At 40.1% G+C, this 16,013-nt stretch overlaps 2 protein-coding genes across 3 annotated transcripts; both read left to right on the top strand.

Annotated features, from left to right (window-relative positions):
• The first annotated feature begins 1,200 nt into the window (after positions 1-1,200).
• lemd1 (LEM domain containing 1) lies at positions 1,201-11,074 on the top strand. 2 transcript variants are annotated; one of them, XM_026367235.1, is made up of 11 exons: positions 1,201-1,427; positions 7,936-8,032; positions 8,176-8,322; positions 8,430-8,491; positions 8,752-8,823; positions 8,934-9,083; positions 9,253-9,327; positions 9,467-9,559; positions 9,690-9,779; positions 10,087-10,151; positions 10,342-11,074. In XM_026367235.1, exons 1-11 carry the CDS (start codon positions 1,383-1,385, stop codon positions 10,652-10,654), a joined length of 1,209 nt encoding a protein of 402 aa, XP_026223020.1. In that variant the 5' UTR covers positions 1,201-1,382; the 3' UTR covers positions 10,655-11,074. The 2 variants fall into 2 exon arrangements, with proteins under 2 accessions (XP_026223020.1, XP_026223019.1); XM_026367234.1 differs by lacking the exon at positions 1,201-1,427 and adding an exon at positions 6,622-6,988.
• Positions 11,075-11,235: 161 nt separating this feature from the next.
• Positions 11,236-15,917, top strand: pm20d1.2 (peptidase M20 domain containing 1, tandem duplicate 2). Its single transcript, XM_026367217.1, has 13 exons — positions 11,236-11,550; positions 11,671-11,757; positions 12,540-12,775; positions 12,877-12,963; positions 13,049-13,182; positions 13,381-13,500; positions 13,642-13,717; positions 13,805-13,866; positions 13,958-14,036; positions 14,154-14,225; positions 14,328-14,493; positions 14,594-14,693; positions 14,838-15,917. Exons 1-13 carry the CDS (start codon positions 11,331-11,333, stop codon positions 14,965-14,967), a joined length of 1,569 nt encoding a protein of 522 aa, XP_026223002.1. The 5' UTR covers positions 11,236-11,330; the 3' UTR covers positions 14,968-15,917.
• The last annotated feature ends 96 nt before the right edge of the window (positions 15,918-16,013 follow it).

Raw genomic sequence — 16,013 nt, 5'->3', positions numbered from 1 at the left:
ATAGTAATGAACCGAGCCTGTGTGTCTATTTGAGGGAAAGCAAGAGGAAGACAGAGAGAGGCAAGGGAAGGGTGTGAGTGGGGAAGGAGGAGGAGGGGTGGGGGTGGACTATGAATGAAAACAGGGCTTCTCTTGCGGCACTGATGCAGCACAAGCATTGGTGAAAAGCACAGTGGTGACTGACAAGAGATGCAGTTGCATTAATCCTTTACACAGTTTACATGATCACCCTCGCTCTGTGTTACACAGCTCATTAGGCATTCTGACCGATGACATCACTCATTAAAACCTTCAGCAAACTGTATCTTTTCTCTGGGTGTGTGTCTTGTGATTCATTATACAGTACCTCATTCTCACTATCTAACCCCCCACCCTCCTGCTCACACAGACAGGGGGAGGAGGGTGTGTTAGTAGAGGAAACGGATGGAAGGGGGCGAAAGCTGTGAGTGAATGTGGCTCAGAGAGGGGCAACAGCACCTGCTGTCTTCATCCCAGATTCACCAGGCAAAACAGCATTCTCCCTCGACTAGTGATGAACTGTTAGGAGGACAAAGAAGGGAGAAAAGAGGCCAAAACAAAGACTAACAGACTGGACAGACTCCAGGATTCTCAGATCCGTGCTGACTTGAAGTTACAGCTACTTTCATCGTTTGCTTGTACCTGGGTTTCTGTTTTAAACCTTAAATGCAAACTGTCAGTATTGTAAGGGAATAATGACAACAACAAAGTTTGTATCACGGTCGGGAGAAAACATGAGCATCAATCCAGACGAAAAAGATAAAACGTGAGATTCTGTACATAACCAAGGAATAAGTGACTGGAATTTTCAGCAACTGGCTGCAAAGATCAACTAGAATGCCAGGACTGAAAGGAAGGGAACAAACACAATAGACAGCCCCCCTACCTCAGCCCCTCTTTTATCCATTTCCATCCAGGACCCATGGGCACTCTGCCAACTTGGAATCTTAAGAACTCATTCAAAGAAAGCCACAGAAAGGGACTTGTTTAAAATCAGGACCCATTCTCTTGCACTCTCTTGTTTTTCCTTACATTTCCCACGTGAAGAGGGATTTCTGGTTGCTTATTTCTCTAACATCGTAGGAGAGAGGGGCCGGGACAGTAGTGGGGAGGGGGGGGGGGGGGGGGGGGGGGGAGGATTCTAGTGTTGCCAGTCATCTAACGTTTCGAAGGAATCTTGGTTTGAGAGTATTGGCAGCAAGTGATCTCCCTTCTGAGCCCCCTTTCTCCCTCTCATGCTTTCTCCCTCTCTCCCAGTTTTCATTCTGCTTTTACTCCCTGTGTCCCCACTCTCGTTCCTGCTCACATAGTAACTCCTCCCCCCCACTACCCATTGTCTCTCCATACAGTATTAGGCTGAGGGGATGCCATACTCGTTCCAGCGAGGGACGCAGGAGAGGGAGAAGGAGGTAAGAGTAAGATTTATAGCATAAGATTTTGTTTGGCATTACATGAATGTCAGCGTTACTTTCAGAAGTGTAAAGTGTGCCAGTCAAAATAGCCGTTTCTTTGCAGCAAGACTGGCAGTGAAGAGGAGCAGCAGCTTCACTGATGCTCTAAGGCTTTCATGTGCTGTATGCAGTGTTTCAATGTGTTTGGGATGTCCAGTCTAGCAATGCTCATAACAAGAAATCAAGGGCCACCACTTTATCTTCATCCTTTAAACTAGACTTTAAATGTCAATTGTGGGATGTTAAGTATTTGCAGTAATGATATAACTTTTGTATCTACAATTGCTTAGAGACATTTTCCACCAGACGTATTCTCATATAAAACGAAAAAAGGAATGCATTCAAATTTACAAACATGGCCATGATCTAACGTCATTAAAAAACAACTGGCCACTGACCGTTGCCTCAATTGGCTCCCAGCAGAGAGAGACCATGTACGATGTTTAGGGATTAAAGATAATCCTCCCTGTGGCTGAGATTCACCTTCTTGTCTCGACAGAGTCTGACACAGGGGCTTTATTAATTTATGCTGAGACATGCATGAGCACAGGCTCCCTGGAGCTCAGTGGCAGTGGTCTTTATTCGAACCAGGAAAAGGCTGATTGAGTAAAACCTTTTCATCAATCAGTAGGTTGTGTTCTCTCTCAGAGGTCATGCAAATATCCAGCATATGTAAGGCCAATAACAGATTCATCTAAGCATGACGACAGCCTGATGTTGGCCTAGGCTGACAATTTCAAAACCCTGCTTTCTTTAGAATAAGGTTAAGATGTCTTCTAATGTGAACATATGACATGTTGGAATTATATGACTGATAAAAAACAAGTAGTTAAAATGTAGCAAAGTGATGAGAAAAGATGCAAAACTATCAAACTAAGTGCTTTTACTGCCTGACATTGCCAGAACTACTTGAAACAGGTGCATAAGAACACAACTAGAAGTGGTTTTCTCAGTACTGGACAGTTGCAGCCTAGTACAGGAAGCTTTGTGTGCTTGTTCAGAGAAAAAAAAAGGAGGCTCTCTCAATGGGGCTTTTGTTGTTTGAGTTGGAGACAGCAAAAGCACAAGAAACACTGACTGAAAAATACCTGGCCCCTCTGTGCCTCAAATACCTCAGTGTTGCACTTGATACAATGTCAACAAATGCCTCCTCTGTCCTCCATAGTAGCCTGTTTCCCCTCTGTCCACAAGATTTCTTCATGTTTTTATAAAGGCTACTGATTTCTGAGCAGACATCTGGGTGAGCAGATTTTGCCTGCACAGCTTGAAAATGGTCCAGAGCACCAAACCAAAGTTTAGTGGTAAAAATTATATTAAACTTTCGGATGTTTCAGTTCGGTTTCAGCTTGTTTCAGTGTGTGGAAAGATAAAAAAAAAAAGGAAATTAAAGTGTTTATTCGGCACCATGAATGAAGTCCTCATGAAGTAAATCACGCTAGTGTAGTAGTGTTTCCTCTCAATGATGCACTAGCTATGACTACCACCATCTTGTTTTACCATGATGGCTATGAGTTAAGAGGCACAAAGACTACTGTGTGGAAATGTAAATTTAATATCTTCATAAAAGTTATCGATCACTAGTAATACCTGCTAAGCTTTCTGTAGTCAGTGGCTGAAATGCTGAGGTAACAATCTCTTTTGTGCTTGAGGAAGTCAAGCATGGCATTGCTACAGAATATAGAAAGAATTCAGAAACAAAAACCTTTTGATTAACATTGCACTTTTTCCCTTTAGAGACTGATTTGAAACTAAATCAAAGATTATTCTAAAAACTCACCAAGGATTTAAATAGCCTGCAGGATATAACAGTAAGTTTACAAGAACGCACTGGGTAGAAGCCAATTTATCCGAGTTTGTGAGAGAAATGCAATTTCTACTGTCTAAAGACTCACAAGACAGTTTCGTTTTACTCCTCCAGGCCTCAGATGAATACTTCCAGTATCTTTGGTTAATTATTCATGCGGATGTGAGTTTTAAATCCTGAATGCTATCTGCATCCTACCCCTAGTTTCTCCCTTTTTTCCAAGCTTTCAGCTCCAACTGCACGATTTCTTAAACTCCATCGGAGTTTGTGATTCTGTATTCTAATCTCTCAAATCAAACCACAACTGTGCCTTATGGCTTTCTATTCCTATGTGAGTTCTTTCTAACACGTCATGTAGGATTTAAAGCCATTGGATACAGAGTGGACAGTCAACTGAGGAACTCAGATGTGTTTTTGTCATAATTTTAGTTTTGAGGAAGAAATTAAACAACTCTGTTCACTTGTCAGCTCTTCTACAACTTTCCTCAACAGCTAATGAGCTCTTGTTTCTACCATAAAGCTTACGCTGACAGCCACAACTCTGTCCACTCAAAAAGGTTTTTAATTCTATGACTGTGGGATATTCTATGTCACCTGTTATTTTAAAATCTAAGTTCAGGATTTGTTCAAGCCTGTCCTATTTAAGATTCATTAATCCCTTGTAAGGATACTGAAAATGGCCACCACATTTCCTGAGTAAATGACAATTTAATGATCTATTAACAATATAATTGAAGACATTGAAGATTGAATCACTAAAATGAGGATATGGACTAAATGGAAACTCTAAACTTCTCTACTTTTCTGCCTACTATATTAGGTAACATTTAAATGGTTATAGAAGAGCTGGATTTACAAAAAATATGTAATTTTACAGTATACATATGATAGCAACAGACAAATTATAACAACGTGAAAATGCACAGTATGCCACAGCTGTTTAATCGATAATCCAAAAATTAACTAATCAAAAATAATCTTCTGTCAAGGAGATTTTCCAAAAGCACTCAGTTTCTCAACAGCAACAACTCTTTGAACTTGAAAGTATTTATGTTACACTTCTTGAATCAAAATGCAGTTCTCTGTGCAAAGCTACACCACAAAAGCAACAAATGGTATTGCAGTATTCTCCTCACTTGAACGGTGATGTACTGAGTGTGTGAGTTTAGCATACACAATATCTAGCAGCGATTACCTGACCTTTCCTTCTGTGAATAATTGGCAGAAAGGAACTGGCCAACAAGTACAACACTGTAGATCAATACACAAAGTGGCTTTTCACAGTTTAGTGATACAATGTGTCAAAGAAGGAGATTAAAAATCCAAGTAGGACATTTATTATTTTAAGAAAAACCTATCTAACTGATGTACCCCATTCAGGCTATTTCATCCCCCTTACTGTATCAACCCCCAACTAAAACAAATGTTTTCTCATATCACAATGTGTTGATCCAATCTAAAAATCATACAGTTCACAACTGTAAACAGCACAGCAGGTAATTAAATCTGTTCAACCCAATGCAAATATCACCGCAATGTGATGTAAACACCTGCTGTCTTGATCGCTTATTTGCATTCACAGAGCAGTGAGATAGCCAAGCTGTCATCTAATTAAATATGTTCTAGCTTTTGTACAATTTGCAGTAAAGGCAAACAAAAGAGCCCGTCTATTGTTCACAAAATGCATTTTACTGCATTTGTTGATGTTTTTACCAGCATAAAGCAGCGTTCAAGTGATCCGATCCTAGGGCACATTTAATGCTGTTTCATTTTATTTTTTATGTCTCTCGTTGCATCACCTGAGGCAAAACATTTGGTGTAAGAACTTCCCCATTACAATAACTATCATTTGCAACACTTTTCCCCAAACCGGGTTAACAGCCTGGAACAGCTTGTGTCACTTCACTTCCAGCTGTTAGTGGAAGTACGGGTTGTTTTTGAACTCCACCAACTAGATTCGATAATCAGATTTTTGAGAGAGACCCCTGGTGTAGGTAACTGTGACCCAGGTTTTCATTATGCCTAAAGCCTACTAGGCAATTTCACTCGCCTCACTTCACTTTGTGCACTGATGTATTCTCTGAAAGCACTAGAGGCCCGTTCCAACACGCAGGTTTACTGAGCTGTATCTTATCACTTATTGCTGCTTTTCACATAAAGTTGTTGAACAATAGTGGAATAATAATTTGGAACAGATACCGGCTGCAGGTTGAAAAATAGTTGTCATTGGAACATTTTTCTACTCACATTACAATCACCTGAACTACGTTTGTGTTTCATTGTTTTTTACCTGTTAACAGATGTTACGTGAGGAACTACTTGCCACTTCTTCTATATGCTGCAGCAACAGTGTGAACCAGAGTCACTGCAACACGAGTGGCTGCTGAAGCCTGGGTCAAACCTGGAGGTCAAAGGTACAGAGTCATTGACATTTGCTTGGCTGGAAGAAGGAGCACTTGGAGCTGCAATAATTGATTCTTTTGGCCACTTGAGGGCAGCAGAAATAATATGAAAATCAGCAAACACTTGCTCACACATCCAGCTGTTATGTGCTTCAGAAAATCTTTACTTCTCTGTGACTATTTGGACGCTTAACTGTGTTGTAGATTATATTTTACATTTTTACTCGAGCATCAATTTACATTCAAGGACTCCTAATAAAAAAACTGAACCACGCTTATAGAAATATTAGGAAATTATGTACAAAATATTTACAACACACAGCGGGCAAAACATTAAAGCTTCTGAATACTTTCTATATCTGGCTCATCATTAGCTGATCAATGCTCCACTATGTTCACTAGCTGGATGCTACATGTGTGTCTGCTGTTGCTGGAAAAATGAAATAACAAGCTAAAACTTTCAAATGTCAGGTTTCCAGTAGGTATTTTTTATTTATATTTTTTACTGAAGAAATTTTATCATGTCACTTTGCTCTAAATATTAAAATTAATGGATGAATTGCAATGTACATATTCCAATAAGTATACATGTTCTAATATAATAATAATAATAATAACAATAATAATAATAAACTATATAATTTAACTAGACATGATTAAATAAATTAAATTCCACTCTCAATTTCTACATTCATTTAGTAACATGGTTAAAAAAAGGCACATTAACGTTACATTTAACCCTTTTATTACTAGCTACTGTAACTAGCATTAGCTTACTGTTATTTAACATCAGAACAAAATACAACAAAAACCAAACCACACATTCATTTCTAATTTGATTTTTTAGGAGTGTAAACTAATTAAACAAGTTTGCTCATTACATGTAATGAATTTGAAAGCCGGCTGTATTGTTAGCTTGCAGTGCTTAAATGTTTACTCACTGGTAGCATGAGTAGCTAACAGCTACTTGCTGTCAATCAAGTCATCAGGAGCAGCTGTCCTCGGTTCAGAGGCAGCTCCTACATCTGCGTCCAGACTCGTCCTCCTACATCTAGAGAGGCTGAAGTTTAGGCAGAAGTGTAACTAGGTTTAGTGTCCTGTGTCGTCTTTGTGCCATGCCGCTGTTCGTGGAGGACCCGGCTCATCTGTCTAAATCCAGACTGAAGTCCGACTTGGTTGCCCACAGTGTCGCGCTGCCACCCGGCGAGAGCAAAAAGCAGCTTTATGTGGAGCTGCACCTAAAACACATTGATCGGAAAACCTGTGCGGGTTTTTCTAGCGACGAGGATGATCAAGAAACACAAGATGCTGCAGTGAGTCCGTGAACCTTTGCACGCTTTCTAGTACAGAGGTTTGTTTGCTGGACGTTAATTCCCAAGTGTTGGGAGTAGGTGTAGGTGTAGGTGTAGGTGTAGGTGGTAAACACGACGGGTTGGAGTCAAGGTTAGAGTCCGAGTTAAGTGAAAACACTGGGTTTGTCCACTTTACTGAGATAATACGACAATGTGTTTAGTTGTCAGTAACAATACAACAAAGCAAAAATGCATAATTATAAAAAATAAAGTAAGGATCCTTCATAAGTACAAGTACTTAAGTATTAGCAGCAACATGTACTGTGTAGTATCTGCAAAATATGTGATGCATATGATATGAAATGCAGTTTTAAAATAGCTGTTTACTCAAAGTATCTCAGAAGTGAATTTAAGGGTGTGGGTCACTGCCATCACACAGTCCTCTCAGTTTGCTGTAGCACACTTGCGGTCTTCCACCACTAAGCTGCCAGCTGTAAAGTTGGTATAGATTTACAGGACAGGTTTCTGGAGCTGGCAGCTACATTTACAGTCGGCTGCATGTGCTCGACTAGCACCTGTTACCCTCAGTTATATGTGCCGGGAGGAGCACTGGGTGTGTTTGTGCTGTGTTGTGGGGCAGGAGGCCTGTTGGAGGTGCATGTGTTTAGTCTGTGTGAGCGTGGCCTCTACCATGCTGGATGAAACATACTTATATTACAGTATACTGATGAATATGCCAGGATCAGTGCATCTCTACATACGTGAGGAAACAAACAGCAACCTTTTCTGTGGATGTGGATTTGGTATTGCAGTAGGCAAAGGTGAAAGCAGAAGATTAGATGACTATTAAACACATTTTCGCTTTAGACCTCACACCTGGAAACTGCTGGCACTTAAATTACAACCTTTCTCATATCTTGAACAGCATCCGTCCATTAAAATCAGCACATTTTTTCTGTGACAACTAGGAGGAAAATCGGGAGGTTCCTGACCCAAGTGGTTTGACTGATGAGGACCTGAAGGCCGCACTGCTCAGGCATGGGGTTAAAGCTGGGCCCATAGTTGGTGAGGCTGCACTTAATTCTGTCTTGAAATTGGTTTTCAGTGAAGCAGTAGGAATCATGATTCAGTTTTGTATTATTGAATGTTCACCTTCTGTCTGCCCCCGTCTTAAAAAACATTGCTTTAGTATTATTTGTCTATGTTAGCCTCCACCAGGGCCTTGTATGAGAGGAAGCTCAAGAAACTGCTTCAGTCTGATGGACACGGCCAACTTAATGGAGCAGAGAAAGGTGTACTGTACTCTGACAGCGAAGAAGAGGAGGAAACTGGGGAGGAAGATGACGCAGAGTCAGGTATGAAGTGAAGTCAATTTTGTATTTTTTTATAGTCTAGATCTATACTTTGTATGACTGGTATCACACAGCCATGTGCTTTGTAATCTTTGCTGTGACTTCTGCAGATTCTGAAGGAGAGAAACAACCAGTCGAACAGTCGGACCAGGCTCAGCAGGAGAGCAGCCAGGTGGGAAAACAGACATGTTGTGTCAAAAGATTATTAGAACTTCAGTATTAATGAACACCGCGTTATGAACTATGTAAAATGTGTGAATTTAACACCACCTGCATGTTTTATAGGTCGTCATACTTAAATTTGCCCTTCAAAGAACTTGCCTACAGTGTCACTTAGTGGTTACAGATTGCAACTGTGAATTTGGGCTCTAAATATCCACTCTTTGGGACGAGTATTTACATTTTGAATCAGTGTTTTCTTTTTTCCCCAAGGTAAAAGTAAATCACCCTGTTAAGAATGGTCATTTTGCTTACCCACAGTGCTTTTTACCTTCATCAAGACTGGTAAATACAACATACTAAAAGCATTTGTGCAAGTTTCTGTCGAACTGAACCCTCTGTGGAAAACCATGTGTTGTCTTATTTCTGTGTTTGATTGGATTGGCCTTTTCTAGCGTGCTCGTGCTTCTAGAAACAGAGAACTGAAGTGGAACTCGAGGAATGCATTAAAATCATCGGATCGGAGTCAGTCTTACTGCTCAAAGATTCCTGTAGGAATTAGTGGAGCATCTTCTGTAGATCAGCGCTCAGGATTAGGATCAGGGGTAGGCTGGTCTTACGTCTCTTCTCTTGTGGATTTTAAATTCTCTGCATTCCTTGTTTAGATTATCTTAATTTATTATGTGTGACTTTTTCAAGCCACCCCTGGGATTAATATTTATATTTTATTTTTTTATTTTTATTTTTTTAACATGACCATACCAAACATTGCAGGTTCCATCAGGATCCCAAACAGTTAAGGCCAGTGGTTGCTCATCAGCCTTCAGCATCACTCAAATGGTTGAAGAGGAAAGTTAACACTGCTGCACATGTTTAAACCCTCATGATACACTACATCATCTTTTTTTTAGATGTTTAAACTACCTTGTCACTACCTTTAAGTAATCCCCCTCACCAAAATGATATAAATTTTCACTCCAAACAACAGTTGGAAACTCGGAGTTCACTTTCTGCTCCTGCAGACACTGAGAAAGAGTTGAATGGGAGCAATGTGCAAGAAGATTGGTCGCGGTCCGACAGGGTCAGTGGTGCTTGCATTAAGCTCAAATGTTGGTGGTGGTTTCAGTGTTGAAGAGGTTTACTGGAGGTGAGATGAAATTCAAACTACAGAAATTCAGTGTGTCATGATCTGTGACGTCTCCTTTCCTTAGCTCGACATGCCAGCTGTGGATGCATACACCATGAAGAACCAGTCCCTGTACTTCACTCCAAAGGCTTCACCTTATAAATTGAGAATGAAGGCAGAAAAATCTTCTTGATCTATTCGCTGGCTTCTCCTTTTTCTGTTTTTTATTCTATATCACTTGACTTCAGACTTCACACTGTGTTTGGTGTAACTTCTTTCCTTTCAGTATTACTCTGTTCTACCCAAACTAGTGTTATAATATTTTGCCAGCATGTGTCAGTGATTCTTTTAATGATCAACCTTTTTCTTAATTTCTGTCTGACTTCCTGTGTTTCTGTCTGTGCGGGGCACTGCTATCTGGAACCTGTTTCTGTTTTCTCTGGTCACATTTCTAAGTAATCTCTGCCCTTTCTTCTACCCAGGAGCCTGATAAAGATGCTTTCAAGGACTTGTTTCCAGACATTAAGGCCACACCCACAGGGATCTAGTAAGTGCTGTACTTAAACAGTGCACAAAACAGACACTATTTACAGCCTTCAAAGTTGTTATTAATAGTAACTTATTAAGTGAGAATCAATTCAAGTACAGGAGTTTGAGTTGGTGGTGGGTGGCACATGGACAGATGTCATAGGAGATTTGTGATTGGGGCTATGAGCACGTATGTTTTGGTGTTTCAGTGCCAGTCGTCGGAGACCCATCAAGGGTGCAGCAGGCCGACCTGTCCAGTATGCGTACCCAGACACTCCTGCCAGCCCCATGACCCTGGAGAGACGAGAGGTGGAGCGCCGCCTTGTGCCCATCCATGTACAACTTTTGGTCTTCCTCATCTTAGCGTGCCTCCTGTACTTCATTTATGTCTGTGTTGAAGACGGCACACTGAATCCATTTGTAGCCTTACTGGACAGTCTACATCAGGGGTCAGGCAGTGAAGATGGACTTTTACTTCAGGCCAAGACACAGGACACCCCAGCACTTTATGGACAGGAGTGACTTAGGTTTTTAATCCTCTGCATTGATTTACAGATGTGAGGGATTTTGTTTCAGGGGGCACTTACTAATTTAACACGTCATTTCTTTGTTGATTGTGTGTATGTATGGGACTTTTACATTTTTATATGTGTTTGCAATTACAAAACTTGTCACTGTAGTTGAAACAATGCAGTCAATATTCAGAGATTCATTTGAGATTTTAAGGAGTTAAAGAACTATTGAAGTTTAAAATTAACAATGGAAAAACCTTTTGATTCTATTTTCTAACCCATATTATGTGTAGTAATGGTGCTTTTTCAACAAATTGGTGTCACTTTACATGTTTAGTTTGTGTGTGTGTGTTTTTTTTTTTTAAAGGTTTAACATATTTCAATAAAGGATGTTTTGCCTCATATACAGTATTTCTGGGGCAGCTGATAAGACTAAAGCGTTTACATGCACATATAAAACTCAATAGCGAGAGACCATATAGCACAGTCCACTTTTACTTTGGACATTTTATATTTTATAAGGGGATGTTGCACAATAGTCCTGTTAATGAGTGACTGGGCAGCAGGATTATGAAACTCGTTATTCGCTGACACCGTGGTAACACGGGCCTGTCCAGACCCGCCAGCAGGTGGCGCTGCGGTAAACAGGACTTCCATGAAGTCTGCGCTGTCACAACAGATCCACGATGACAGACTCTGGGCCAAAGCTGAAACTCTTCAAATGGTTAAAGATTATTATCAGTAGCTTCATTGTTACAGTCTTACTGTTGTTAACCATAGCATCTATCAGAACCATTACACTGGACGTAAATGTCGGACTTCAGCTTGCGCAATGGGAAAAGACCAAACACATTTCGCTTGTAATAGACCATCGTCAGAGAGAAGAGCTTATAGAAAATTTCAAAGGTAACTGGGTCATTTCTGTGGTCAGGTAGCTAAACAAAGCTGGGTTTGATCATAACCCTGTGTGAAAGCAGTGCAGAAAAGCCTCCAGTAACTGGCTGTGATCCCTCTTCGTCCACCCAGAGGCTGTCCGGATCCCCACGGTGTCCTTCTCCGAGACGGAGAGCAACACCACCGCGCTGCTGCACTTTGACAGGCTCCTGCGGACAGGTAGTGTTTGCACAAACCTTAGGTGAAATGCTGACTTTTCACATGGAGCTAACGGAGGAACTAGCTAAATGAGAGCAAGTTAGCTTTAGCCTTAGTTTGCTGTAGCTGCACACACCCACCGACACAGCGCTAAGTTAACGTTAGCTTAACTGTTGTACAGTAGTTAGCCTTCAACAACCATCCCATCTCTAAGTGTAGTAACAGTACTTAACCATTATAGTAAAAGAAGTAATTACTAACAAACTACACGAATTACTATGCAGTTCTGAGTGACTTTAGCTGCCAGCAAGCTACTGTTTAATGTAGCATTAGCTAGCCTGGTCAGTGAAAAAGTACATGAACATTATTCCTGTGAGGGAGCACAGACTGTGGGTCAACGATAAGTGAACTGTACTGGGGTCAAAATATTCAGTGTGATGAAAAGAAATCAACCATGATAAAGAGCAGGGCTACAGCTACACAGTGACACTGTAACACACACAGACAGCTGAGAGCCTCTTGTGGGAGAGTTACTCACTCAGATACAACACTGGTTATCCAAACAGTGGCTCTGTAAAGGGCAATAGATGTACTTCAAGTGACTGTCAAGCAAGACGTGTTCATTCAAGACACTACGCAAACATACAAAGTGAAACATGTCTGTGATTATTCTTTAGCTGACGTTGAGGCTTCAGTAGAGCCACAGCAGATATTAACCATTGTCTTCCCAGTATTAAACTGATCTCCATGTGTATCATTTGTGGACGTCCCACTTTAAGTTTGTCCTTTTCTTCCTGTGCCAGCCTTCCCCACTGTTTTCTCCTCAAGTTTGGTTCAACACGAAAATGTGGCCAACTACAGCCACCTGTTTTGGGTCCAAGGATCACAGCCTGACTTAGAGCCATACCTGCTGCTGGCCCACATCGATGTAGTACCAGCCTCAGAGTCGGATGGCTGGGAGGCCCCGCCATTTTCTGCCAAGGAGATCAATGGCTTCATCTATGGCAGAGGCACCATTGACAACAAGAGCCCTGTAATGGTGAGAGAGCAAGTGATGTTTTGTGATCTTGTGCTAATAAACAGAACTATGTTACATACCTATCAGTCTGAGATGATACTGATATGCTGAATTATTTTCAGAGCATACTTCAGGCCCTGGAGTACTTGCTGATAAAAGGTTATACACCACGCAGAGGATTTTACATCGGTCTTGGCCACGATGAAGAAGTACTTTAACTGTTCATAACGTTCTTTTAATTGTTGTTAATTACCCAATTTTAATGCCAGAATATATTAATGTTTGTTTTTAAAGGTCAGCGGATACAATGGTTCAGTGAACATAGCACGTATTCTAAAGCAGCGTGGTGTGCAGCTGCTGTTTGTCCTGGATGAGGGCCTGGCTATACTCGATGGAGTCATAAGTGGTCTTGAAGGACCTGCTGCCCTGTGAGAATCTGTCGCACTTGGATGTAACAGTTCACCATGATCTTGATTTAGCATTTCCTTGGTGAAAGTAAACAGTTTGGCTAAGCCTGACATCATAACACAAATCACAATCATAACAAACAAGCTATTCTTCCATTGTGTGTAAGTGTGTAAAGACATATTGGTACCGGTAACTGATTGCATGTTGATGATTTGCAGGATTGGGATAAGTGAAAAGGGCTCTGCCACTGTAAAGCTAAGTGTTAACATGGTCCCTAGTCACTCCTCAATGCCTCCCCGTGAGACCACCGTTGGAATCTTGGCGGCAGCAGTCAAAAGGTGAGAGAGATTTATCACGTGCTCTTTTCAGTCTCTATATTCAAGCTATATGTTATGTTTGATTACATGTCTGTATATCTACTGTATATTCTTATCACTCTATACACAAAAAACTTGGGCTGTGCCATGCCATTTCCTTAGGCTAGAGGACAACCCCATGCCAAGGTTGTTTGGTCATGGGCCTGAACGTGGAATCTTTGAAAATCTGGCCCATAAGGTACGGGGAACCTACTATTGCACTAGAATGCACTAGTAGCATGTAAGATATAACCTTTGATTTCATTCTTTCATTCTTTGATTTCAGTTCGGATTCCCATTGAAGTTCATAATGTCAAATTTGTGGCTCTTCTCCCCACTCCTGGGCAGGTAATTACATCCTTTTATTCCATAAGTTGTCTCCTGATTTTGTCCTTTGCAATAAGATGAATGACTCTGATTAGTACCATTTATGTTGCAGAATATTAGAAAGAAAACCAGAAACTAATGCTTTTGTGAGGACAACCACTGCAGTCACCATGTTTAATGCAGGTGTTAAGGTAATTTCTGATCAGTTTTTTTTAGGTTTCAGCTTGCAGTCAAATTTAGGACATTTTGATTGCAAGCATCTCAGGTTGCCCTTAAAATAGAATTCTGAATTCTTTGCCGTCTTGTAGGTGAATGTCATCCCTTCCCTTGCCGAAGCATATGTAAATCTACGAATCCACTCAGCACAGTCATTACAAGAGGTAGAGTGGAAATGTACTGAAATAATTTTAAGAGTTCCTGATGTCTCCTCATCAATAGTCGTCAAGATGTGCTCTCTCTCTCTCTCTCTCTCTCTCGTCTAGGTCCTGGATCTCATTCATTCTACAGTGGGGGACCAGCGAGTGAAGATTGAACTCGTTGATGGGTTTGACCCTCTGCCTGTCAGCTCTGCTGATGAAAAGTCCTTTGGCTTTCAGATCATTAAGAAAACTGTGGTGGACATGTTCCCAGCAGTCACGGTTGCTCCAGGTAGAATGCAGATAGATTTAATCCTACAAATATTTGGTTATTTAGTTCAAAGCATTGCATAAGTTGTTTCATATACTGTAATGTTTGACTGAATATACAGGTATCTGTATTGGCAACACTGACAGTCGACACTTCAAAGACTTGACCAATGATATTTACCGCTTCGCCCCTGTCTGGTTTAAACCAGGGGATGCTCAAAGGTAAGAATGTAGTAAACATCTAATAAGTCTTTACACTGAATTAAAATAATCATTCTCTACAAAATGACTAGAAACCATCCTGCTGGAACAGTTAGTGGGAATGAAATGAATGAAGCCATGAAGACTATTTGTTCTTTTTCTTAGATTCCATGGTATCAATGAAAGGATTTCCAAAAAGAATTATGAGGAGCTTGTGGTATTTTACTCCGATTTCATTCAGAACTGTGACATTCAGAAGCTTCCCGAGCCTCACAGCTCTGTTCATGAACTCTGAGGAACGAAAAGCATTGGTAACTAGTTAAAAAGGTTTCACTGCATTTCAAAAACATGATTCTTGATTTTATGATCCACTCATTGTGGATTTAGACCAAGACAGTTCAATTGGGAATTTAATGCTTTAGCAAACTAAAATTCTTTTAAATTCTGATGAGATGCAGTATTGATCTAGTTGTGATTTTACGGGTTGACTTTGTGAAGATTCTTTATATATTTTCTGGTAAACTGCTGTGATTAAAAAATAATTTAAAATCTAACTGAAAATATGGTTGACATTTGAGGAAATTACTATTGTAAATATTTCACAGACTGCTTATACTGAATATATTGATGGTATGCATATTTTTGACATTTGACTGATACTTGAATTTTGAATTGTGATATTGAATTTAGTTATTTCTTCTTGTTGAATCAACTTCCTTAGTTTCTTTTGAAGCAGGGTTATGGTGCCATTGACTCAAAATAAATCCTGATTGGTAAGGGTGATTTAAATTAGCAAATAATGATGGCAGACAACAAAAGACAATAATACAAACGAGCTTAAATAAGGTGGTTGTTGTTGTGATATATGTTACAATACTGCATTCTGAAGATAATTTAAAAAACATCAATGACATCACATTTTTCCTACAGTTTTCATTTAATTGAAAAACAAATTGAAATGTTATCAGACTCGTGTAAAGATGTGATAAGTAAGCATTACAAATAAGAGACAGTTTTGTTTGTAACCATGTTCCTTTATGAAGTGTGTTGCACATTCCCCTAAATGTTGACACTGTGTTGGTGTATTGCCTAATAGCGACATCTGCTGGATTTCAAAAACCATTGCAGGCAACTTGGATAAACGTGTGGAGAGAGACTGAATTAGGTTCATTCATTCTGACATGTGGACACCAACTGAGAGATGAATGGTCCTGTTTACATTAAAGCTGATAATAAAGTGCTAAATGAGATAACAAAATAATGTGATACAGTATGTCAAATTTAGAATTTACAATAATCCTTTTTGCAAGGAAGTATAAGTGACAAACATGTGAAATCAAA

This window comes from Anabas testudineus, chromosome 7 (genome assembly GCF_900324465.2).
Source record: "Anabas testudineus chromosome 7, fAnaTes1.2, whole genome shotgun sequence".
Lineage (NCBI taxonomy): Eukaryota > Metazoa > Chordata > Actinopteri > Anabantiformes > Anabantidae > Anabas > Anabas testudineus.
Note: the sequence above shows the minus strand (reverse complement) of the source record. Positions and strands in the feature narration are given on the sequence as shown.